At 56.9% G+C, this 26,653-nt stretch overlaps 1 protein-coding gene across 3 annotated transcripts in view; it reads left to right on the forward strand.

Annotated features, from left to right (window-relative positions):
- LOC122383431 (transcriptional activator cubitus interruptus-like) overlaps positions 1–26,653 on the forward strand; it is a 132,204-nt gene that overhangs the window by 96,485 nt on the left and 9,066 nt on the right. For 2 of the 3 annotated variants that reach the window (XM_043369825.1, XM_043369824.1), the window contains 5 exons: positions 776–958; positions 4,386–4,618; positions 12,751–12,951; positions 15,557–15,706; positions 25,701–25,865. In XM_043369825.1, the coding sequence (XP_043225760.1) occupies positions 776–958; positions 4,386–4,618; positions 12,751–12,951; positions 15,557–15,706; positions 25,701–25,865 (932 nt within the window). The remainder of the gene's footprint in view (positions 1–775; positions 959–4,385; positions 4,619–12,750; positions 12,952–15,556; positions 15,707–25,700; positions 25,866–26,653) is intronic. The other variant, XM_043369826.1, reaches the window with a different exon arrangement.

The following is a 26,653-nucleotide window of genomic DNA, read 5'->3' on the forward strand; positions in this document are numbered from 1 at the left end:
CCAATCGGCCGGCTGACGGCGCCGAACCGAGCCGCCACCGGCGCACCGAGTGGCGCGCACAATTTATGGCGCGACGTCGGCAGCAGCGACCTTCGTGATCGGTTAACGTGACGCCACCGTGCCGGCTGCACAGACAGGCTCGGCGGCCGAGAACGACCGCTGAATATTTTCGACATTGACAAGTGACATGACCATCATTGGGCTTGGAGGCGCCCGCCATTTGCGGGACAATATTTCGTCGAAAGGCATTTCCTGGCGATAAAAATTGAGGTGGCGCGGGTGATGTCACCTCTTGGCCACTACATTTGTCATTGTCGAAGCTATACTTACCTAATGCTCACATGGGTAGCTGAAGCTGAATTGCAAGAAAGCAGCTGTTCTGCGGTCGAAGGTCTTGGCTTTTCCTCTGTGTTCCTACCGCCCGCTCGAACGGGAAGAAAGAGAATGGTGTAAAGAGGACAGTGCCGTTCATTTTATGATCTAAACGAGCTGTATATTAACCGTTTCCATCCACAGTGTGGGAACGGTGCGCGGTGCTGTCTTTGTAGCTGGTGCGCCCTTACAATCGCTCCGTGCAGTGTGGGAAAGAGGCGAGGCCCAACTGCACTCACCGACCACCATTCTGTCCGGCCTGCAGACGTCATGTATCATTCAGAAGAAAACATTTGTGAATGGCATGGTATACTAGCGATAAGTATAGGGTGCAGTCAGACAGCCGGCACCGTATGTGCTTGTTGTGTGTGAAGTTACCTGACGTGTTCCCTCTCGCCGGCAGGCGGCTCGCGGCTGTCACTGAGCCCGCGCCACGGCCGGAAGCGGCCGCTGTCGTCGGCCTTTTCGGACTCGTTCGACCTGGGCTCGATGATCCGCTTCTCGCCCAACTCGCTGGTGCCGCTGCCCGTGATGAACGGATCGCGGTGCTCCTCAGCCAGCGGCAGCTACGGCCACCTCTCGGCAGGTGAGACGGCGGGACACCAGTCGGGCCGGGACTGGGGACGGACGGGACACACATCGGGCCTTCAAGGGATTACAGGTGGGGCCCGAGGGGCCTGCTATTGGGACATAGATGGTGCCTTCTGTCTAAGGGTAGGGTTGGGACGGACTGTGCACCGGGATGGGTCCCTCTGTCGAGTCAGGAGAGGACCTCTTGGCTCGACCACGTAACTTATTCGACGTGACCTGACCACAGGTCTGCCTCCCCCTCCCCAAAGACACTCTTTATGACTTTTCTGTAGAGGTTGCCTCTTCCCAGTGTCCAAGTGCCCCGTCCTGTGCCTGATATATGATGTTCGTGTCTCAGTTATGTTCCTCGAGACAAAGCTCCGTGGTTTCTCAGACGCAAGCACCCTTCGACCTCAAAGTTCCAACAGGATCAACTAATCCTTTTATAGGATGAGACCGATCAGAATAAAAAATTGAAGGAGGCACGGGTGAAAACTGTTGAACGTGAGGTAAGGGTTCCAGGGAAGAATTTGCTCGCTCCCGCAGTCAAAGATGCCGAAAGCGCTTCTAAATAAGCATGAGATGCGAAGGCTGAAATAAGCTGGCATCAAATATATGCAATACCGTAAGATATTTTCTAGATTCATTTATAATATGCCAGAATACCACGACATCGTCTTCTCACGTTGTCAGAACACTGAAGTGGATGATACCAGCTTATGAAGTCACGGCAGGCGTAGCCGTTTTTTGACTGTTGGTAGCTCGCTGAACACTGGACACTCTTGCTCTTTCTTCCTCAAACCTGAGTATTCTTTCCCTCTCCTCGAGATCTAGTTGCCGAGGCACTCATTTGTCACAGTGACGCCTCCTGGAAACTAAGGGGAGATATCCCTGAAAACAGTAGTTGACGCACCTCCCAGTCCCAGCCACCTCTTTCCGCACGGCCGACATAAAAGATACACGAGATACCGTCTGTCGATGATGCTCGAAGATTTGCCCAACCGGACGAATTCCGAGCCCCGTGGACTGAGCGGGGTCACATATCTGTCTCAATGTCGACTACAAACAGGATTGAGGCGGGCTGAGTCGGACTGATGGGCGGCGAGCTGAGCTGAGTGATGCAGAGCTGGTCTGAGCCGCCACGAAGGCCACCCTGCCAGCACAGAGCCGAAAGGCGAGAGTCGTGCTGCGCGGTGGTGTGAAGTATGGTGCCTTGGCGTGGTTGGTTGAACTGACTACTGACTGACCGGTGGCTGTCACGTGTTCATCGGTGAGACCGATGCCGGTCGGTTAATCGGGCGCGGTCGGTGCGGCTGACGAGGGCCGCCGCTGACGGCTGCCCAACGCAGACAGACGCCTTATTAAACGGTCGGCGGCGGCTGGTCTAATTGGTGCCGCGGCGTCGGCTGTTGTGACAGCAGCTGTACGCTGACTGTATCGGGCCGCATCGTCACCGCACCGCGCATACCGCCGGCCGCGCGGCGCTCGTCGCCCGAACACCCACCTCCCGGCTGGCCGCGTCCCGTCGCGTCGCGTCGCACCGTGCTGTGCGCGGCCGCGTGTTGGCAGAGGGCGCCTCTGTCCGGGTGACTGGTCAGTTCCGCCGGCCGCCGACCACCTGAGCCGGTACTTACAGCAGCAGGTGTGTGGCCCTCAGTGAGGTGGTTTGGCGGGGAGACATCTTACTCGGGTGAGTGGAGGTCAGGTGACCCAGGTCATACCTAGGATAGGTGGTGTGCGGGACTGGGGGAGTGTGACCACTGCGGATGTAGGAGTGTCCACCTCTCCAGCTACGCAAAGTTGCGAACCACCGAGGTGCGGGCGGGTCAATCGACGGCCGCAGCGACGGCAGCGCCACGGAGTGGCTGCGGCCAACGGCCGAACTGTGGCACGGCCATAACTCAATTAGGCGGCTCATTGTCAGTACCTGACGGCGGCTGTGGGCGCGGCGCCGCTGTCTGCGGCAGCTGCGTGCCCGGACTGAGGCTGCGGCGTCCCCGGGTCGGGCGGAGCGCCTGCCGTTCGCCTGCCGTTCGCCTGCCATTCGTAGAGAAAGTGGCGACTCTGCGCCCATGCTGCCCGGCCCTTCGGACCTGTCCAACGCTGCCCGTTCAAAGGGGGCGCCGACGCGCGTGCCATTTATCTCTTGGCTACCGCGTGCCGGCCCGCTAACGACGCCATCGGGCCGCCGACGTCAAATTGGAGCTCGACTCACAATTAATCGGCATTTATAGTTTCGTTCCGGCCATGCCATAAATTATGGTCGGCTGCCTTTCTCTAAATATGCCATATGCATTCGGTTCGCGGCCGTCAGACGTGCCTATGGCCGCGAGACATCATCATCGAGCGCCGAATTAAGCCGTTAGGGGCGAGCGGGGCCTTGTGGCCCAGAACTGGACTGTCTGACCTTGGCCTGGAGCCACGTGGACGTAACTGACACGTGACGTGTGAGAGACGCGGCAGTCAGAGGTCAGGTCAGGGGGGGTCGAGGTCACGATGGGTCAGAATCTCACCGGGATTTCCCATTGAGTTGGATTCGTTACGCGGTTGATAGATAACGGTGAAGGCTCACGTCATACAGCTGGTGTCCACGCTGAGCTCAACCAAACAACCTGACTCAGCCGGCGGGGTCGAAAGTCGAGTTTCTAGAGCGGTGTGGAGGGCGTCTTGTGATACCCGCGACGGTGGGACAGCGGTAGCGGATTGTCCGCGACTCTCGGCGTAAGCTGTAAACGGTAGCCTCTCCTCTGTTGACCGATGCACCTCCCCGCCTCCTCACACCTCGGCATTAGCAGCAGCCGCGGCAGCAGGGGCGGTGGCGGTGGGCGTTTCTGTTTACCGATGTAGCGGCGGCGGCGGATCGCAGCAGCAGCGGCGGGCTGCCTCTGCAGGGCGCCCGCCGGTCCCACAGACCGGCGGCATGTGTCCCGTGACCCCTCCCCAGTGTCCCATTCCGGGTGTCACGTGTTGCAGCTCTCCCCGTCACCTCCCGCCGGGCCGGGCTGTGACGCCGCGGGCCGCGTCACGCTCCTTTAGTGACGACACCCCTGTGTGCCTCTTCTGATCGTGTGTGACGCCATGTGTTGAACATATGGCGATGTGACCCGCGCTGCTGCCGCTGGTGTCGTGTTGAACTCGGTAACCCAAAGTGACCCCACTGACCTGTGTTCGTGACCCCGCAGGGCTGAGGCCCTAACCTATATCCGTAACCTGTCTAGCCAATATGCGGCGTAAATTTTCCAACTATATATACTCCGTCTGCCTACCACGGCCTTCCGGCGCACCCCTGTTCGACATGAAGACTCAGACTGTTCCTTGTTTGACCTCTGGTTTCCGAACGGATCTAGTCTAGCCCATGGTGCCTCCACTACACACCCTGGCCCCTGTTCCGCACTCTCTCCCCGTCTGAGCAGCGTCTGACCTGTACGCCTCCCCTCCCTCAGGGACGGCGGGCGCCATCAGCCCGGCGCTGGGCATGCACCCGGGCATGCCGCCGAGCCACCTGCAGCAGCTGCAGGCGCACCTGATGTCGCGCGGCTCGCCCTACCTGGCGGCACAGGCGCACTCTGCGCTACTGCCGGCGGCGGCGGCTGCTGCGGCGGCGGCGGCCGCACACGGCCAGCACCCGCTCTTCGGCATCCCGCCGTACACGGGCCTCAACCTGGACAGGAAGGAGGTGAGCTGCCCGCGCCCCCGCCCCCGCCCCCGCCCGGGCCGGCCGGGCTATTTTAACCTCAGAGCGTGCTGTTTGGATATTGCTCATCATCTGGTATGTGGCGTGATAAATCTGGGGCGAGTTTTGTTCAGCATAGTACATGAACGCGGATGTTCAGGATGACTGGTCGATTGTGTTCTGCGCTTAATGCTTTGTCTTGCTGCCACGCAGAGTGTCGGCGTACACTGGGTTTCCTGCTCACGGACGGACCTGTTCATGTTCTGCGCCGGCCGCGCCGCCTCGTTTACGTCTGTTTGGTCTGGCGGCGGCCGGCCGCGTTCGCAGCCGTTGACACCCGCTCGGTGAGCGACAGCGGCTAGTTAACACCCCGGCCTGGCTATCGGCCAGTGGAAAACATGCCGGCAATACCGTTAACTTTGGCGTAAGTCGGATTTCTGCAAACATCGTCGGCCGGTCAGTTCCAGTAGCCGAGGTCTCGGTGGCTGCGCGCTGACTGCAGAGCACTGCTTCTGTCCGACAGCTCCCGATAGCGGGGGCGGTCGAGCGTGGCCGGCTGCTCACGGGCGCGGCCGTCACCGTCTCGTGCGCTGGCCGGTCGCGCAGATTTGGTTGTCAGCACGGCGGGCGGCCCGGCCGGCCGACCGACCGAGTCGCTCGTCATTCCCTGAATCGAGGCGTCTCGCCGATTTGGCCGCGGCGAACGGCCCGCTGCGGACCATTCTTCAGCGGCGCGCTGATACGGGCGCAGCACCATGAAATGAGCTGGCTAACGCGCCGTCCCAGCCAGCTCATTAGTGGAGCTAAACTTGGCCGGCGGCGGCACCAGCGGCGGCCCCAGCCCGGCGGCCGGCGGCGGCGGCAGGGGCGGCGGCAGGGGCGGCGCCAGGCCGGTGGCGGCGGCGGCGGCAGGGGCGGCGCCAGGCCGGTGGTGGCGGCGCACCGAGCGCCTCTGCCGCCGCCGGGGACGGCGAGAGAGTGACACATGTGTCCGCTGGGCGCCGCTCATTGACTATTCATGCACTGTTTACGCGATTTGCCCCACCATCCATCACCATCACTCGGGGATTTCGTAAATATTTCTGCCTAATTAATCTGTAACCCAGGTGTCCGGGGCCCAGCGTCGGGCTCCATACCGGTTACATGCCATGGATCGGTTCTCCTCCGCGTGATACCGGCCGTCGTGCTCTACCCCGGCCGCTCCTCGCCATCCGTTTCACCTCCCGCCCCCTGCCGGCGGCCGTGAGTGTCCGATTGGGCCGGATTAATTATACGGGGGCGGGGTGACGTCTCCTTCGAGCCCCGCCCGGCCCGGACGTGAGGAGCGTTACGTCACACTGTGAGAGCGCCGTGGACCCGGCGGTACGGTGACCGGCCGCCGCAGCTGCCGTTCGGGGCGGCTCGCGGAGATCCGAGACGCACCCGGCGCCGGGAGGAATGTGCGGGCCGCGCGTCCGGCTGCCTCCGTCACCCTGTGGGGCGGACGGGCCGCTGACGGCCCACACCGACCGGTGACGGCCCGGGGCGGCCCCGGTCCGTCTCCCCGGTCCAGTTTCGACGTGTCGCGGCGCTCGCTACACGCCAATTACCGCCGTCGGCGCCGACGCGGCCCAATTGGCGCGGCGGCGGCGTGTCCGGCGCGGCCTGACGACGCCGACGCGTCGTGCCCGTCGGCCGCCGAGGTGATACATCGCCTGGGTGGCAGTCGCCCGGTCAGACTCCGGCTCAGGCTTCTCGACGGAATTTCGCGCAGTATCTTTGTCTTCCCTCGCAGTCACAAACGTCAGAGCGGCGTAGCTGTCACCAGCAGGCTACGCCCAAATGATAAGTGAAAAGAGGGGTCAGGTTCTCCCCAGTTCTCGCGCATCAGATGTCCTCGAGCTTGTCGTCGATGCTCCAGGTGGCTAGCTGGAGTGTGGACAGCTGCCCTTCTGAGCTGTCCTCTGTCTCGACAACTGTCAGCGCCGCGTTCCAGCCGGTCTGAACCGCGGCGCAGCGACCGGGGCACGCTCCACGAGCCGGTGGTCATCTGGCGTGGTTCGCCGTATAATCCTCGGAAGGGCGGAGGAGGAATGGCGAAACACGACCCAGTGGATAGATCTGCGTTGCTGACTGCTCCTTTGCTGATGCTTGTCACCGTCTGGCCCGTGAATTACAAGCCTCTGCGCGTTGCATTCCTGTTTCGTGACTGGCTCGTGATCCATTCAGTGCCCTGCACTAGGGTTGTTCAAAAAAACCGAATTTTGGAAAAGTATACGGGCTCATGACTCGTGTGGTGAGGTATTCTTTTCTGAGTCCAACGATGTCCTTTTTTCCGAAAAATATTAACTGCTTCATGCTCCCCAAACGGCTTGAAGAGGAGGATGTTACGCCCGGCGACCGGCCGGTGTCAATAAGGGCGAGAATTCGGTGCCGCGCGCCGGCGGAGGCGCCTTATCGGCACCGCGCGCCACGACATCTACCGGGCGGCCGGCCGACCGGTGTAAGGGAATGAATGAGTGGTCTTCTTTCACATGATAGGGGTGCGCTAGCCCATATTGTCGGAGTGGAAAGTTTCAGTGCAGCATCGGTACCTCTGCCGCAGTGTTCTGTGTCGATGCCCGATGGTTCAGAAAAAAGCCAAGCAGAACTAAGAAAAGACTCAATGCTTCTGGCTAGTTCACTATAAACATCTCGTTTCGAGAATACAGCGCGGCGTTTCACGGCCGCTGCTACCAAGATTGCTGCTACCACGCTGCCGGCAGGCTGACTGACTACATCGTCCGAGTTTGCTGATATCTCCATGGACACCCAATTTGACACGTAGGCTGCTAGCGAGCAGTAATCGCCACGCACTTTGAGAATGTGGATCGATCATGGTTGTTCAATACAAAAGCGCCCGTGAAACAGGACCCAGCTGCCACTCAACATACCATATCGCTTTGTTCATGAGTCAAGACGCGAACTCTGAGCAATAACACAGCTCTTTGCACTGCTGTCGACAACTTACATTGCTTTTAGACGGTGGTTTGCAGCCCACATATGCTGTTGCCAACGGTATGCGAAAATTTGAAGTTTACTAAGAACAGCAGGAGCTGGCAATGTGCAAGGACAGAATATGGAGACCCCGGCATCGACGTTAGGTTTAACCTACATTAGCACTTAGCAGTTAAAAAAAGGATGACATGCCCGGGAATGACGCGGTGGCCGCCCTGACACCGTGACGAAGTTGGGTGTGAGTAGAGACAATAGCTGGAGTACACATAATGTCAAGCGCCCATCAATCCAACCCTTCGGGCAGCAGCAGCATCAGCAGCCCGGCCATGTCCACCGATGCCGCTCAAGATCCGATCCAGAGCCGGCAGAGAGCACGGCTCTGCCCTGACCTGACACATATCCCCGGCGTGTCATGACGGACAGACCATTACCTCGCCTGTATAAATACAATGTATACAGTATACCTAACTTACCTATTTCTAAGTTTCATGTTGAGGCAAGAAGTGATCAGCGTCCAGTTCTACTTCGACGAAGACTCGTATTCAGACCTGGCAAAGAGAGCACGGCTCTGCCCTGTTTCCGCGGCTTCTAATGGCCACATCGATACGAGACATCTCCAATCGTCTGTTTTACCTAACTACAAAACCAGGTTGTTGTGTTGCGATTAGCACGATACAATTGTTGCGTACAGCGTAGATATTTGTTAAATGCGTAATTAATTAGAAATAGGAAAAGTAAACATTGCCATCGTCATTCGCCAAACAGGCGATGTCGAGCATAAGTCTGTCCGTCATGACACGCCGGGGATGTGTGTCAGGTCAGGGCGGCTCTGCCCTGGGGGATGTGTGACGCGCTCTATGCCGGCTCTGGATTCGGGTCTTGAACGACACCGGCGCGGTGGGCACGGCCGGCTGCCGGTGCCGCTGCTGGATTGAGCGACACAATTGATTTATATGTGTACTCCCGCTATTGTCTCTACTCAATTCGTCACACTGTAAGGGTGGCCAAACTGTCATTCCCAGACATGTTATCTTTTCTTTCGAACTGCTAATCTAAGTAAAACAAACGTCAATCCTTGCAGCTTGATGAATAAACAAAGCGATATGTTACGCTAAGGAGGCAGCTGTATTCTGTAAACGGAATGTTTCGAGTGAATTACCCAGAAGCGTTGAGTCTTTTCTTAGTTCTGTTCATGGGCGGCGCCACCGGGGGGGACGGGGGGGACAGGTCCCCCGCTATCGAAAGTTAGGGGGGTACAGTACCCCCCTATCGGCGAGGCCCGCTCAGTAGTTGATAACAATGCATTATAGAGCTATCCGTCGCATTTAATGCATCGTTGGTTTATCAAGGCAGGTTCTGAATAAAGATTGCTGTTGGGATGCATCGCAGGGGGTCCTGGCCATCTGCAAAAGGTGTGGAGCTGTGATGCCTGTAGTTATAAGGTGATCGGCAGGGCCTCGGGGATCGTGCCCCCTTTTTGGGGCGCCAGGCAGGGTTATTACTTATCATCTCCCCACCCCACTGCCAGACCCCATTGCCGATAAAACCAAGTTCACTGAAATTCCATAGATTTCCGTTACTATATGAAAAATTTCCATTCCTAATTAGTCAAATTCAAGCATGGCAGTTCTACCACAGGAACCATTTGAAATCTATGCCATTTAACCCCAGCACTTGTGGGGAGAAGTGTTCGGATAGATCACAGGCAGGACCAAAAAAGCACGCAGTAGCCCAAGACTAATTGGATATAGCATCGGCTCCCTCTCGTCAAGGGGTTCGATAGCACTCGTTTTTTTTTCTGCAAAACTAAGTTCGGTCGGCGGCCGAACGGCTGGGGGTCTAATCGAGCCCCCCATCCCTCCCCTTCTTACGTCAGCGGCTGTGAAAATGCTATTACCAGCTGTTGAAACATGACAGTTGCTTTTGCATGAGTGCACGAAAGGGTTTTAGGTCCGTGATACGTGAAAGGTTCTACATGAAAATTGAGATACACCAGCTTATCAAATTGTGCTCACTGTGGTGCGCTCGGTTTTACCTTGACTAGTCTTTGAATTCTGGGGTGAAACAGACCAGTCAAGAAACCTGTTCCATAAGAAGAGCCACTAATGCTAAAGAGATGTGGGATGAGGTTTCCAGAGACCTTCATTACCTCCCAAAGGGGGTGCCCCGCCATTTGCCAATCCCTGCTGTAGTTGTTACGATTGGAGAATGAATATGAGAACGATGCAGGTCGTGCCAGCTCGATCATGACGAACACAATGGTGCCGACATCACAGCTCTACTGCCATTTTTGACGAAGTTAATCAACAAGGACCGGAATCCTACCCTGGGGCATTTCACCTGCAGAGGTCGCCGGACCTGAGACCCTTTCACTCAATTTTTTCAACGGTGCATGCGCTCGTTTTTCCCGCGAAGTTCTTGGCAAGTAAAATCCATCAGAAAGTGTGATCAAATAACGGCTGGTGACCTTCCATGACCTAGCATGGCCTTTTGAGTGACCACCGATGACATGACCACTGACGGCTAGCCATTAGCTGCACCCTGCCCGTTGCATATGGATCAGGTGGTGATGTCATGATTCTGAAATTATATTGCAGTTTTGGCGCACTTGTCAGAGCAGAAGACATTCCCACTTTTCCTCCATGACTATATGATGGTGAAGCCCTGAAGCTGACCAGACGTAAGATCGAAAATTTGAAAGTACGAAACGTAAGAATAGCTGGCACTGCTACTCATACCTAAGCAATTCGCAGCTTGTAGGAAACCAGCTTTGAGTTGGCAAGACTGCAAATTTTGATTTAGAGGCAAGGATGCTTGAAAAGGTGATCGATCTTAGGTGTCCTAGGATAAGTTTGGAAGCGGGATGCACCATTCGATGTGTTTTGGGCCTTGCCAAGTTTCGCGGCGTTACGTGCCTCGTTTTTTTTTCATACACGATCAGTATCTACTTTTGGGATTTTCGATTTTCGGTCCCCGTCCCCCCCTATCGAAAACCCGTGGCGCCGCCCCTGGTTCTGTTTGGCTTATTTTCTGAACAATCGACACAGAACAACGCGGCAGAGGTACCGATGCTGCACTGAAACTTTCCGCTCCGACAATATGGGTAGCGCACCCCTATCATGTGAAAGAAGACCACGCATTTTATTCCCTCCCACCACTGGCCGGCCGGCCGCCCGGTAGATGTCGTGGCGCGCGGTGCCGATAAGGCGCCTCCGCCGGCGCGCGGCGGCGAATTCTCGCCCTTACTGACACCGGCCGGCCGCCGGGCGTGACATGGTCCTCTTCAAGCCGTTTGGGGAGCATGAAGCAGTTAATATTTTTCGGAAAAAAGGGCATCGTTGGACTCAGAAAAGAATACCTCACCACACGAGCCATGAGCCCGTATACTTTTCCAAAATTCGGTTTTTTTGAACAACCCTACCCTGCACGGTCTGCGATACGTCGCCACCAGTTTCGGACGGTGAATGGTGATCCATCTTGGCGGCTGTCAGCTGGCAGGCCGACGGGCTCGCGATCCCCGGATTACACAAGCTCGGGCGCATCGCTGAAGGCTGTGGTTTTGTGAGCGGCGGTCTGTTCCGTGACAGAGACGGCGGTGAAGTCCATACCAGAGGGTATATGGGTTACACACGAGAGGAGGCTAGAGCGAATGTGGCATTCCTCTGCGGCATTACAACCTCACGGCATGGTGTGCTGAACATTGCAGCCGCATTCCGCTGCAGGCCTGCAGTGATTAATTGAATTAGAAAACCACTCAGACGTGACAGGCGGTCGATGCGGCCGGCCGGCTGTGCCATGGCTCCCCGCGGCCGGTCGCCCGTCACGGACCGTGCAGACGCCTCTGGGCCACTCACAGAGCGGCCGATGGTGTCACGGTTGGTGATGTTCAGTGCGTTCTGTTTACACGGTGGCAGTCGAGTCATGCACCAATGGCCGGGCGGTTATAAACACGCCAGCGCCGTGTCTTTCTGCCGGCCGCCGGCCGCCGTGTCAGAGACCATGCTGACGGGGAAATAACTGGAACCGGTGTCGGCAGGGCGGCGAGCAGGGATGCCGGTGTTGACGAATTCATTTCGCCTTATGGCGAATTCAGGTCGCTTTAGTTCAGGCGTGTAGGGATTAAACAACCACATGATTTCTTCAAAAATTGATGTTTCGTCTTTGTTAGTACAATCGATCGAAGTTATCCTTTCATACATATTGCAGGTTGTATGATCTTTTCTGTGTGGATCACATTCTTGTCGGCGATTCAAAGCCAAGGCACTGCAAACTTCCGGAGCTGTGACCGGTTCACTGATCAGTAACCCGCTCCGTGTATCTTCCAGCGCGCCCCTCCCCCCTCCCCCTGCACGGAAGTTGTGACGTGACCGGTGCGTCGGCACGGCGTCCGTATACAGCGCGATAGCGCGGTCACCGCTGATGTCACTCCCATCTCCGGCCCGTGTCGCCGACACCGCTGACCGTGTCATGTAGATGACACACGATGGACTCGCGGCTCGCGGCGGAGCATAGCGAGAGTGGACGGAGTGGCTGAGAAACGGTGGAGTTTGAGGAACTCTATGCCGAGTCGGCCAGAGTATCGTGTCGCGCGCTCGAAGTTCTCACTGCCAAGCACAGATCGACTGCCCAGCTGTCTGCCCCTCTCTCACGGGGTGACGGAGCATCCATCGCTCCACTCCGTGAGGCGCCGGCCGTCGGACTGTTGGCACGTTAGGTGTGTCACCTCTGCCGCCGAACTCACCCGGCTAATGACGGTGACGACGGCGCGGTCGACGGGGCGGCGCCTGACACTGACCAGGGCGGGCCGCCTGGCCGGCCAGCACATTCGCTAATGGTGCTCGGGCGATAGAGACAGGCTCATAGAGAGATAGGCACTGGGCACATGTGGTGACATCCGGCTCGGTGTAACGAAACTCGGGATGACATCTGGCTGGGAAGCTAAAATTACATAGGCCTTCATGACTTCAGGCAACGTGTGTGTCTGTGAGGAGTTGAAAAACTGTATGTAGAGTTTTTGTATTTGTTTGTGATTGTGTCTATTTATTTTAGTGCGTTTTGTGTAGAACTCGTTTAGTCACCGACTCGTATGTCGGAATGTCTTTGTGCCCTCCCCTTTCCGTCCCCCTGGCACCTCTTTGACCGCCCGCCGCTGCCGGCAGGAGCAGCCCAAAGTATCTCCGGACACCTCCACTCTGGAGAACGCCGCGCGCGGCGGGGCCACCGTCAAACGCGAGGTCAGCTCGACCAGCGCGGCCACGCCCGAGCGAGCCGACGACGAGCCTCCCGAGGACTTCATTGTCACCCACTGCGACTGGGAAGACTGCGGCAGGGACTACGACCTGCAGGCCGACCTCGTCAAGGTGAGGGTGGCGACCGATCCGCGCTCCTGGAGTTGTGGGAAGCTCTGGGGATACAGCGAGGAGGGTTGTGTTGTCCGATTGTCAAAGAGCTGGTGAATGGAGCGAGTGAGTCATTTACAGTAGGTGAGCGCCTGCATTGCCGGCTCTGATCATGTTCTGATGCTATCAAAGGGATTAACGGGCTGTCGCTTGTTAACCGGGTAATCGCGGTGCACCGGGACATTATGGCCGTGTGTGGTCCTAGGACAGACACCTACCTCACGGCAGCCGATCACAGACCGATAACATACCTACATCGCCAATACTGGAGCATTTCTCCGTACGGCGCACGTAAAAATCCGCTCGATTGTGAGAACTAACCGCCTGATTGTCCAATCAACTGATGGCCGTCCACTGTGGTGGTGTGATCCCGACGTTCGTCCGTGCGATCGCCGGTCGCGGAGGCCGCAGAGGGACAAGAACATGGACGATAACGCTACTCAGCGATCGCAGAGCTGTGCGCCGCGGCCCAAGGCAGATCACTATCGGCCAAATCCTTTAAGTGCTGTCCGGCCGGCGGCTGCCTTCCGTCCGCTTCCCTCGCGATCACGTCCGTGGTCAATTTGCCCCCTCTCCGGTCGGTGTGGGGTGGTGGTAGTTCCAGTCATGTGGCGCAGAGTGTCACCAGACCGCCGCTATTACCTCTCAGCGACATAAATAACGTGCAGTGAAGCGCAGTTCATGCAGGAAGCTCGGCTGGCTGGCTGTGATTAAGTATTGGAGAGGCGCGCGACGGCCATGTTTTTGCCTGCCGTCGAGATCTGTATCGGGTGTCTCCGGTAACACGCCGCGTCTGCCGCGTCGTCCGTCCGTCTGCGGCGCGACTGTCGCACCGTCTGCGGCGTGATCATCGAACAGTCGCGCCGTGGTGGCTGCTGGTGTCAGCGTCTGAGTAGAGACGGCTAGCATCGGAAGGACGGACAGACGGACGGACGGACGGATGGTAGGCGGCTGAGGCGGACAGTGGGTGGGTGACGGACAGACGCCCGCTCCGGTGTGATCTGCCGCGGCGTCTGACTCCGAACCGCGGCACGCCGGCGGCTGACCATCACTCAGCTGTCTTCCTGCGCCGGCGCCGACCCTGACGGCCGTCCGGCCGCCGCCGCCAGGGCTGCCACGTTTTGTCATTTTGAAAGTTTTGATCACAACAGTGAGACCGCCGTCGATAAAAAGTCGCCGACCGGCTCGTGACTGTGATCGCATCACGGCGCTGGCCTGGCGCGGAGCCGCGCCGAGGCGCTCCGACTCTCGCCAACTATCAAAAACCGCACCGCGCCGCGCCACCAAAAACGACCGTAAAAACAATCACGCCCCAGGAATAATTATTTGCGTTTGTAAATGAGGTCGCGGCGGGGTTTCCGCCTGGCGGGGCGCCGGCCCCCGATACAGCTCAATTATTGGCCAGTCGGCGAACGCGGCGGGACTAATCGAGATTTCCACAGGTGGTTAGGGCGCGGGCGGCGCGAGGAGGTGCCGGGAGAGTTCGACAAGACACAACCTCTCGTCGAAAACGGATGTATGGGAGCGGTACCTATCGTGATCTCAGGGGCAGGTTAGGTGATGCTGCTCACTCGCCGTCTGTCAAAGACAGCGAAACCCTGGCAGTGTCGTTTATCACGGCATGGTTTAGCTGAGCTGCCGTCTGTTTTTGGAGGAATTATGCGGCCCTATGAAGTCGGGGCTGATTGGAGAATTATGCGGTCTGTCGGCGTGCGTTAGTCGGGCGTATGGATCACAGAGCCGGTCAGGATTGGAAAGGAGTCCATTGGTAGTCGGCTCGTGGCCGGTGGCGTGCTTCGTATGCGTCAGCGCCACCACAACAGGAAGCACCTTGGCCGGCCGGCAGGAGGGTACGTCCCGGGCCGGTGCCAGCAGCCAGCTGCAGATTGGCTCCGATAGGCGGGGTCGGTGCAACACCGCGTGACTGCCGAGCGGCCCATCACGTATCCACTGATCCCCGGGAAAATCGGATGTCTGGCATGATTTGTGGAAGCCAACAGTTGGTAGTTATTAAAGCCATAGGCTCGTTTGCTCAATGCAGGTGGCAGGATCGAATGGAATATGACCTGGCCTGACTTCTTCAGCACATCACCCGAGCTGACCTGACCTGCGCCGGTCGCTAGTGACCGTGGTAGACACACGTTAGCGGGTGTGGCGGGTGCGTCAGTGGCGGAGAGAGCGAACCCGTGTCTGACAGGCTCTCTGCTGGCCGGACACTGCGCGCCACCGGACTGTCGGCTGTCTTACACCGGTCCGGATGGCACTACACGGCTCTGCGGGGCGCCCCGTCCGTCCAGCGGACCAGTGCCGCCGTCCGCTGGTCGCCCAGCGCTGTTCGGTGGACGGTCGCCGCCGTTATTGTCTCGTCTTTCGATGTATTGTTCTCACTGTTCACACAAAAGCCCTGTGAATTTCATCTCGGTCCTTACTCCTAAGAAAGCCTTACGAACACGCATGCAGATGCTGGAAGGTCACTAAACTTTGTGCTTTAGGGTTATTTTGCTAAGGTTGAACTTCACCGTTGTTTCTGTGTTGTACTCTTATAACATATCCTTTTTGCCCGCAGCATGTCAACAACGACCACATCTCTGCCAACAAGAAGTCTTTCAGTTGCCGCTGGAAGGACTGCCCCCGCGAGCAGAAGCCGTTCAAGGCCCAGTACATGCTGGTTGTGCACGTGCGCACGCATACTGGCGACAAACCCAACAAGTGCTCGGTGAGTCTCCCTCTGTTCTCCGTTCGGTTCTGTCTATAACTCTGGCTCCGTCCAGCCTTGGCACCATGTTTCGTTGCGGCTCGGTTTTAGAGTTAGCTCAGAATTAGGGTGAAGTCGTATAAGAGTACGCACTTAGTGGATTTCTTGCTCTCATTTGTTTAATATTTGAAGGAAAGAAATCGCAAATAGGGAATATTAAAGTTCATTGAATTAGCCATCAACCCATGGGGCAACGATCCTTCAGCGTAAATGGAAGTGGTCTAAAACTGACATTTTCTGAACCGTTGCACTTGCGTACTCTTGCCATATGGGGTGTGTAAGAGTACGCACGCCAGGCGGGTGGAGTACGCAAGCATATGAACACACACACCTATGCAGCTTGCACTGTCCAAATGCTTAACTTCAAACTCAGAAGGCATTTAAGTTAATTCTGAATCTAGTATCCAAAAAGAAAAACATAAAATAAATCTTTCAAGTCTATAAATCAGGAAATAATCATGTCGTGGGTTTCTTAAAAAAAAAAATGCACAATCAAAAAGGAGAATAACTCGTATTTGGAAGAATTTCGGGTACGCATCTGCATCACAGTGCTCCATTGATGATATACCTACAAAACAAACGTCATTGAGCGATAGATTAATAATTCTATATTTCTGTATATTCGATTTAATGTATAATTCTGCGTACTCTTACCGTCCTGAACAGTGCGTCCTCTTACCGTACATGCAATTCGCGCACAAAACAACCCCGAAACGTTGTGCAAAACTTCGCAAACAGAATATTGCACTGTACAGTATTTCCCCAGATAACCTCACAAGTTTCCCACAACAATCACGAAAATGTACCTTATCTCAACTGCCAAGTATCAAAATTATTGTACCATGTCATAATAATATCATAACGCTCGAAAATAATATTCATCGCCTTAAACTCAACAGCGTCGCCGCTCAACGCCCACGTTCCGTTGGTGACATTCACGCACTGGCGGCTTCATGTCACTTCATGAACTCGACAAACCCGCGTTGCTAAGCAACCGAAACAGCTGATGCGTACTCTTATCGCCCGCGTACTCTTACCCGCCCTTACCCTACCCGGACCACCAGCCTTTGGTGCACACTGGAAGTCCCGCCCAGACAATGACCCTGCGTGCGTGACCGCGCCGCGACACACTGTGACAGGAGGAACACAGGACAGGGTCAGTTGCCGCCCACTCATGTATAACCAGACAGCCGGCGGGGCACTCATGGCCCGCGGCGGTAGCCTCAGTTAATCACCTCAGACAAAGACAACACAAGTTAAAAGCCCGCCTTTGTGGTGTGTCCATTTTTCTGCCGGAACGTCAGATAGTATCTGCTCAGTGGAAGCCAAGTGCCGCGCTCGGGACCGTGCGCGCAGTGAAGTCGCCGGCCAGAGATGAGGAGTGGCTGCCGACGCTGCCAAGAATGCCCGTCCTCCGGGCGGTCGGTGCTCCCGGGAGGCCGCTAATTTCTCTGTTTAATTATTGCGCGCCGCCCATCTAGATAATGCCGAGCGGTAGCGAGTGCAGACCGTTTTAGATGTGGGTCGTCTCCCAATGGCAGTGACTTGTCTGCAACGCAGCAGTTAGTGTTACTGTCTGCAGCGTGGCAGTTACTGTTACAGTTACTGTTACTGTTGGGGCCACTGCAGCAAGACAGAGCGACAGTGCGGCGGATTTTAGCGGCGTCAGGTCATGTGTGGGTTGTGTATGGTCCGGCGTGGGTGCGCGGAGGGGTTCGCCATGTAGGGTACAACGGTGGCTGCGGGTGCAGACGTGTCCCCTCCCGGCCGCCGCAGCAGATGGCGTCACGCGGTGGTGTCGCTATATATAGCCGTCCTCTGCCGGCGTCATCGCGATGACAAATCGCCGCCGGATGACGGACGGCGCGGACACACACCCCGCCATCAGCCCGTCATCAGCTGATGGCGCCGCGACGCTGATGACGGCCGTCCTTGTGCAACGGCACACAGAGTTGATGGCGGTCCTCTCCCGAAGTACCGGGCCGACGGCAGTGAGCGAGTCTGTTCTTATCAGCCGGGAACGCGCCGAGCTGAGATCTGGGCCCTGTTTCACCGGTGATAGCAGCAAGCTACTATCAAATTGCGCGAGCTGACGTAATGTGATGACGTCATACTGCTGACGTAAGGGGCAATTCTGGCGCACGATTGCCGCAATATTGTTTTACGTCATCAGCTAAATCTTCGAAGTTAATGTCAAAATTTTTCCTAAACCCAACTTCTTTTAAATACATCATATTGAAAAAATATATATCAAAAATATATATACTATCATGACTGCGTAAACTCTTACTTTTAGGCTCATACGTCACTTAATGCCGCCGCCAAGGTCGCGGCAATCGTGCGCCGGAACTACCCATTACGACAACAGTATGGCGTCACGACATGACGTCAGCTCGCGAAACGTGATAGCAGCTTGCTGCTATCACCGGTGAAACAGGGCCCTGGCCACTGGGCAGACTGACGTACGGACCTTTTGTCGCCTGCAGACCCGACCCACAGCTCGGTCCATCACTACTGACCCCACAGCGGGAGCGGCCAGGGCCTCGGCTAAGGAATTTTGACTGGTGGGCCACTTGGGCAGCGACATGGACTGACCTTCGTAGCCATAGCCCCCCCCCCCCCAATTTTCGATTTCTCCCCAGATTTCGGCCACTTTATTCTGCAAAAAACGTCAGGATGGCATTAAATTATGTAAAAAACGGGGCTAGCCCCCCCCCCCCGACTCTTCAGAGAGAGGAGAGAGTAGGGACCCACAACCCTTTTATGTGCAACCCTCGATATGCACATAAAATCGCACAAGTATATGCACAAAATATGGACGCAGATTATAAAACTTTGGACCATAACTTACGGCCGATCGGATGTTAAAAATCAGCCAGCCCTGAGTGGATCGCTCGCCGACTAGTCGAAGAGTCGGAGAGTCGGAGAATCGAAAGCGGTCGGACGGGATCGGGCGTTGTCGGGTGGATCGGGGGAATTGTGAACAGCACGAGTGCAACTTTATATATAAAGTGAGTTGTAGCAGGAAACCCAAAAGGGGGTTGTAGCAGCAACCCCAACATCTCTGAAAATGATCATTATTAAGCCTATTGGTGTCGCATGGAAAAGAATTGACTCAAAAGCCCAAGCGCACTGCGCAACCCTAATATTTTCTAAAAAAAGTTATGTAGACTTCTGGTGAACAGTGTCCCAAACTTCAGATTTCTCTTGGGTGTCTGAGTGGAAAGTTCTAGCCACCCAAAATGTGAGAGTGTAAAATTATCCATTCTTATTCTTGAGTGTCATCTTCAGCCCAAATGAGAAATTTTTGGAACGCTGACTGTGAACGGTTCGAAATTCGTCCGACTGGTCAGATGTCTGACTGCAAGCATCATACTGGTCTTGAAGACGCATATTATCGCTTGTAGACTTCAATCGGCTGCAAGTCGCCGACACTACCTCTAGTTTGACTCTGGCTTGTATCGTGTCTATCGGCGAGCCGTCTGAGATCGCTCGCAAGCTTATCCCCGACCGTCCGAACTGGTCTGTTCTTTATTCGTAGTTTTTCTGGTAACCGACTGGTCTGCGGCAGATGCTTATGTGACTGCAACCACTCGATCGATCGGAAAGCTTGCAAGAACTCTCGCAGACCTCGATCGGATGGAAGCCGCCGACACTATCTGTAATTGATAGAGGCAGACGTCTTTCACGATTATTGCATACAATTTAAAGCCTCGGTCACACTTCACCGGATTGGACCAACGGACGAGAAACGGACAAGAACTGTCAGCGTCCGGTGATGTCCGTTTGTTTCCGTTCGACGTCCGTTTGTCATCCGTTAACCCGCGCCCCGGTGGGGTCTGTTTATAACGCGACCTGTGGTGGGGCTATTTTTTGCCCCCCCCCCTCGTATCTCCGAAACTACTGGACGGATCCGCAAAATTCAAACGGTGTTCGAAAGGCCTGTCAAATTTGTTGAGGGAAACCAAATTTCATTGACCTCGGGGTCACCGACGACGTCTCAGGTCAGGTCAAAGATGAAATGTTTCACCGTTCACGGGTCTCCTAGGGAATGCGCTATAACACCGAAGAAAACGCATTTTGTCGAGAATCAGCGATAGGGCGTCAGTTGCCTAGTACATATGTTGCTAAAAGAGGCCACTGACAATACCAGGTCAGGACACAGGTCAGGTCACCAAGGCTCACAGGTCAGGTCACATGAACCTAACTTTAGGTACTAAGGTTGTGCGATGCATGTTTTATGGCCAATTTTGCATTTTCAACTCAATGGTGTTGGTTATAAGACTATCAGGTACGGCTTAGGTCATTTTCTGGTGAAAGTCAGGTCAAGGTCAGGTCAAAAAGGGTCAAATTTTAAAGTTGATAGTTTTGCATAAAATGGGTATTGATTCGATGCAGCTCGTCACGGGGAGCTCAATGGTGGTCTCCGTTTTGCGCTACGTGGTCTAGAATTGCAAAAAATTGAGTTCAAAAATTTGACGTCATCAATTTTTAACAGTTTTTTCGCTATAACTTCGCCAAAAAAAGAGGTATCAATCTAAAATTTGGTATGTGGATAGAAGGCGGTAAGGACTATCACATATGTTCCGGTTTTTGCGAAATTCTAAAAACTTTTTGGATTTTTCGGCTATTATATTAAAAAAAAACATATTTTTTTATTTTTGCAGGTCTAAATCCAAAAATTCCAAAAATCCGAGATAGCAGTTTTGTAGCTCTATCAATTCTACAGCTTTTATGTCTATATCGCTTTTCTGTATTTGCAAAGCTATAGGCCTGACAGCTGTTCCCGCGAACCTTTTTTTTTGTCGAAAACGGCAGAACATGACGTCACTCTGACGTCATTTCCGGCCAACCTATCATAGCCTTTGGAAACATTTTTGGTCTCAATGTGTAAAATTGATGTCCGGAAGGGTACTGAAAGTTTAGTGACGATCGGCGCAGCGGTTCTGGAGATATATCGAAAAGTCTGGAGGGGGGGGGGAAATAGCCCCCCCCCCCAACCAGGGCGCGGGTTAATCCGTTCCATGTCCGGTGGTGTCCGGTTGAGCACATTGGACACCACTGGGCATGGAACGGATATTAACGGATAAGAAACGGACGTTTAACGGAAACGAACGGACATCCCCCGGACATCACTGGACGCCGTCCGTTTCTCGTCCATTGGTCCAATCCGGTGAAGTGTGACCGAGGCTTAACCTACGGCTGTCTCAAGAAACCGGAAATGGTGATGGTATTAGGCGGACAACGACGATCGTTTTTTTAAGTTGCGGGTAGGTACTATAGTCCACTTTTTACCCCAAGAGGATATTGCAAACAATAGGTTGAGGTTTTTTTTTCACAAGAATATGTTTCACCGATGTGTATTTTACAGCCTGAAAATGTACGATAAGATCGGCTAATTCAATTTGAAATGTAAAAAATGTGAAAACTTAGATTTTTCGGAAAATTACTGGTGGGCCAAATCTTTGAGGCTGGTGGGCCATTTCGGGTCACTGGTGGGCCATTTGGCCCACCAGTTAACATGTTAGCCGAGGCCCTGGGAGCGGCCGTGATGGCGGGGAACACTCCCGAGTCCTTGTCGTTCCGCGCGGGGCCGGACGGTCGGCGCGGCCCGCAGAGATGTTTATTTTGGTAAGCGCGACCGGCGACAGCGGCGCGGCGATGCTGGGATTGTCCTCTGTGGTGTCGGCCCTGACTGCGGGAACGGCAGCCGTCACTGGAGGGCTGGAGTACTGGTACTCGTATAGGTCACAGGTCACGAAGCGCAAGTCGCATAGATGGGAGGAGGGTCGCAGGTCTAGATCCAGTAGCCTGTCTCGTTGATTCCATAATTGTGCTATCCAATGCCGACTACCGATGACCAACACCGGGTTTCGAATGCCATTGTCTGCCCGCCTCTCCCTGTCAAGAGGCACCGCATGGACCCATCCCATCGTGCGCCTTGCCGTGCCGCCCCGCCGCGTCTCAGCCGCGGCTCAGACACAGGGATGGAATGCCGTCTGCAGCAGCGTCGGCCGAACGGCTGCCAGCCGAGCCTGCAGCCGCCCCGGTCGGCCGATTGCGAGACGAGAGATTGTGATCGCGGGAGGTGGCTGTGCGGCGGGCGGCGGTCCCCTATCGCGGCATATCACGCCGTGCAGTGACCGGGAACGGCGCCGCGAGCCGGGCGAATATCCGATCGGTCGGAGCAGATGAGGTGATCCTTACTTCGTGCTGCATCGATTCACCGCAGTGGCATTGTCGATTCACCTCTGTTGACTGTTAAAGAGCGGAAGCCGCTTTCGATATCCGGTCGTTTCTGACGAATCGGTCTGGTCACGGTTGACAACCAAGGCGCTCGACCGACCCTCGCCGTGCGATGTGTCGTCTGCGCGCCGATTTCACGCGCGCCGCGCCGCGTTCGCCCCGCGCCGTTATCGCCGCCGCCGCGCCGTCCGGCTCCGTTCCGAGCGGGTGACGGCGCGACAAAAACGACGCAGCTCGCGGTAACCGGAGCCGTCGATCGGCACTCGCGCGATCGGCCCGTCAGGTGCGGCCGCACGTGCTGCCTATAGGACGCTCACACGGGACGCTGGCGGCAGTGGGGAGCTACTGGGGCTCCGTAGGGACCCGGTCCCGCGCGGCGCGGGTGCCGCGGGGCGTCTCGGTCGTCCCCGGCGGCCGTGTCGTCGGCCGATGTGTGTTTGTGTTGTGTTTGTGCTCGCTGTCGGCGTCGGCGCCAACCGCCGTCTGTCATCTGGGCCCGCCCCGCGGCGAGGCGAGGCAGTCAGAAATGGCCCCTCTCTCATACACGGCCGGTGTCTGAGGCGCGACCCTCCTAAATCGAGCCGGGCTGGGTCTCGCCGTAATGGGCGCGGAGGCTGGCGGACGGCCCTCCGAGCGGGGGCGTGCCCGCTCACACTGCCCCCAGTGTCAGCGGTGCTTTTTGCCGGCCAGTTCGCACGGTGGCGGCGCTGGCCGGCGCATTAATCTGTCTCGAGCGCGGGCGGGGGCGGGGGCGGGGGCGGCGGCTGCACGGGGAGCCGGCCGGCCGCCGACGGCCGAGCAGCGTCCGACTGTCGGCCGGCCGCGTCACCGATTAATCTCGGCCGCTGCAGCCGGCCCTCGCCACCGCTGCTGGTGGTGTATGTATCGCCTCACCCGTCCCCCGCGGATGCTGCCGTGCCGGCCACCGACACCGGCATCAACAGCCGCCTCCGCCGCCGCCTCCGTCTCTGCTTCTCCCTCCGCCTCTGCCAGGGCCGTTTTATGCACAGGTTGTGCCAGAGCGGTGTAACGGGCGACGGTGGCCCTGCAGCAGCTGCCTACACTTTTGTCGGACACGGGCGCGGGTGGAAATGATATGCACCAGTGGCGATCGCCCCATCTTCTGACCGCGGCCGGGTTACGCCGAGCTCGGGTTGCGTTATGATGTGCGAGAGTCGGTGTCTGTGACGTCCACCGCTGCCGTCAGAGCCACAAGCTACAGGTTCCATCTGACTGCCGCGGGGATCAGTTGGTCTGGCAGCCGGCAGCCAGCTGCCAGACCGCCGGAAACGACGACCGACCGCCGCCAGACAAAAACGGCGCAGCGACACGGCGCAGTGTCGCAATTCGGCGCGCCGCCGTATTCGCGGAATGCGCGCGATGCACCGGCGGGCCGGCCTCCCGGCCTGGAAGCGTTGGGGAGGCGCTGGCTGACAGGGCGCCTCCTGTAGGCACCTCTGAGCCGCCGTCGGCTGGGGAGAGCGCCGCTCGCCGACGCCGCGTCCGGGCATGAGTGGCCGCTTTGAGCTCCTGCGGCGGCCGTGAGTCGGCGGTGACGTCTTCATCCGCTTCCCGCGGCGCTCAATGGCCGGGTCGTGAGCGGCCGGCCGGCGGGGCGCGCCGCGCGCCGCGCCCGCCGACCTCACCGCGGTAACTCACCACCTGCTCGTTAAAGTTTAATGAATAATAAACTGGCCGATAGTGGCAACGGTGGACATGTAACGAGACGGGCCGCGAGTGTAATGGCATGTCGGGCTATGGGAGACGTTTGCCGGCCGGACGCCGCGGGCGAATCAAGTTGTCATCGGCGCGGCGCGCTGCCCGACGCCGCGCCGGCCGGTTCCACCCGGCTGGTCCCGGGGCATGTGATCTGATTTGGCGAGCACGGTCGGGCGCGGCTGGAAACGACACGCCTCTGCGGGCGCGGCGCTAGCGGCGCGGCGAGCAATCTGGGGCGCTCTCGAACCGCCCGAGGAGCTCCATCGGTCACCGTGGTGGCGGAGCGGCCGCCGGCGGCGCGACATTAGGAGGTATGGGGTGCCGCGCCGGCGCCCCGCTGATGATGATCACCACTGCGCAGCTCTCCTGAGCTCGGCAATGACCCGGTCATGGCGGGCCGCCCCGGCAGCTCCCCGCGGCGGACACCACCCCGTCAGACGCCCAATGATAACGCTCATTTGCATCTGAGCATAAAACATTCGGCCGCTAAATTATAAGGGAATCGAACGGGTCGGTCGGAATGAAGACGCCGGGTGGCGGATATTGATGGTGTGTGATTACATCATTCTTCCTTTGGTGGGTGCCGACGAGCCGGCGTGACTCGACAAACGCGCCGAGCTGGCCGCTCAACAGTCGTGAATCATCTTTTGTTGCGGCCCCATGGCGGCTGCTGGCTGCGAGCCGGGAATTCTCTAGCTCGCCGCGCGGCCGCCCGCTGCCCACCGGCCCGCCGAGTGCGCGATTGAATCGCGGCCCAAACGTCTCTGCTGGAGGGCAGCTCGTTAGAATTGCCGTGCAGGCCGGCCGGAGCAGATTGAACAGATCAGAGAAGTGACAGACCGCATATGACGGGTTATTGGCGACACAGCACGTGTCAGCGCAGAAAGGAACATGGTCGCTGACACAATGCAGCCTGTGCAGATGCATTCGGAAGTCCGCTAGCTGCATGCACTCTGCAAACGCCGTGCACTTCATGCTGCTTTGAATGAGCTGAATCAACCACATCATGTACATTATGCATTGCTCCCGAGGACATCGCGGCTCAGACGTGCCGTCTGTAATCTCAGGTTATTCTTGTGTTTGCAAACTTTGCACAGCTCTAGTAAAGTGGACGTTTCCACCGGCGCGCCGGTTCGGCTGGGACCTGGGCTTCTTGCTGTATGTGGGGTGTGTGTGGGGTGTCCGGAGATGGACTCGCACCCTCAGTGTGGGACCACAGGCGCCGGCGCTGGTGTCGAGTCGGGCCGTTAGCTCTGATAAAGTGCCAATTGGCTGCGGCCTGCTAATTGTCGCCCTGAGATGAAAGTCGGCTCAGCCGGTCCGCCGGCCGCCAGAGGACCGAATAAATCCGGCTCGCTAATTCCCCGGCGCCGTCCGGCGGGACGGCGGTGCAGGGGAGAGGGAAGGTGCTGGTGGCAGGGGCTGATGAACGGCCCAGGGCGCCGCCGCTGACACGCCGACACCCAGTGCCGCCAGTACCGATGGCGGTGCCGTTCCAATTTGGCGTCGCGCTATGGCGGTGACATGGGCGGCAGCGGTCCGTCCGCGGGCGATACCATCTGCCGGGCGGCCGCCGCTGCTGGCAGAGCCGGCTGGCCGACGGCTCAATCCATACACCCAGTCGATTACTCCGGCTGGAGGTGTGAAGTTGATCGCTCTTTACGGCGGTGCTAGATCCGGCTGCGGCGCGGCCCGCTGCGGCCGCTCCGTCTGACGGGACAGCCGCCGCCGACAGGCATATCCGCCTGCGCCGCGGCGGCCGGCGCACGGCGGATTAGGGACCCGTCAACTCCGCCGAGCGGCTGTGGTCTGCAGCGGGAGGGGCTCCACGGCAGACCGGCGCGGGCCGTCGACCGGTCGGGGCGGGCCGTAATCTGTGATTGGCGACCCGGGACCCAGTGTCGGGGTGTGGTAGTGATGGTGATTTACCGTGTGCCGCGCCCCGCGAACCCCATCGGCCCTGACCCGAGTGTGCTGGTCCGTGTTTCAGTTCGAGGGCTGCAACAAGCGCTACAGCCGGCTGGAGAACCTGAAAACTCACCTGCGCAGCCACACGGGTGAGAAGCCGTACGCCTGCGAGTTCCCCGGCTGCAACAAGGCCTTCAGCAACGCCTCCGACCGCGCCAAGCACCAGAACCGCACCCACTCCAACGAGGTACGTACGGCTGGTACGCCTTCCGGCCCTGGTCAACGCCGACCTCGGTCACCAGTTGATACCGGCACCCGCCCAGGGTTCACCTTGTCCATTTTACGCTCCGGTACCAGTTAAAGGGACCATCCCACCTTAACATTAGTTTTGAGTTGAGATAGCCAAGTTTGCGGCCAGGCTCAGAAACCACCATTTATCCTGGTCGCAACCCCCGCAGCTTTATGGTGTTCAAGAAATTTCTTCCCTTTACTTGCAGGGTGGGACCAGCTTAGTCCCTATCTCTTAACCATTAGCGGTTTTTTGATGACGTCAGCAGTCATTTCAACGCCCGCCATTCCTTGAACCCGAGTTTTGCTGACCTTGAGCTCCCTTGTTTATCAACGTGAAATCCGTCGTCGGCGCTGAGAAAGCATGTTGCTTTTCATTTTAATTTGAATATTAGAAGATACCCACCACTGGAACTTGGACTGATATTATACCAAGGCCGAAGATGATCAAGCTGCCTGCTATATCTGGAGCTTGGTGTTCAACTTCAACATGGAATAAAAAACAAAATATCAAAGCAAACTGGATATGGTACTGCAAGTTAAAGTCCAAAGAAATTTGAAGAGCTGACAATTGACATTAATTCTTTTCCTGCAAGGTTTCCATATGGAGATCAAAGTCACACCATGAAGAAATATTTTTGATGTTAACAGTTGAAAGGGGATTTATCTTCCAGTTTTGACGAAAGACGCTGCTGACTGTCTTTGGAAAAGGATGTCGGCATGAGGTGCAATTGTGCTTGTGAAGTG

Source organism: Amphibalanus amphitrite, unplaced genomic scaffold (genome assembly GCF_019059575.1).
Source record: "Amphibalanus amphitrite isolate SeventyFive unplaced genomic scaffold, NRLGWU_Aamphi_draft 000163F_arrow, whole genome shotgun sequence".
Classification (NCBI taxonomy): Eukaryota; Metazoa; Arthropoda; class Thecostraca; order Balanomorpha; family Balanidae; genus Amphibalanus; species Amphibalanus amphitrite.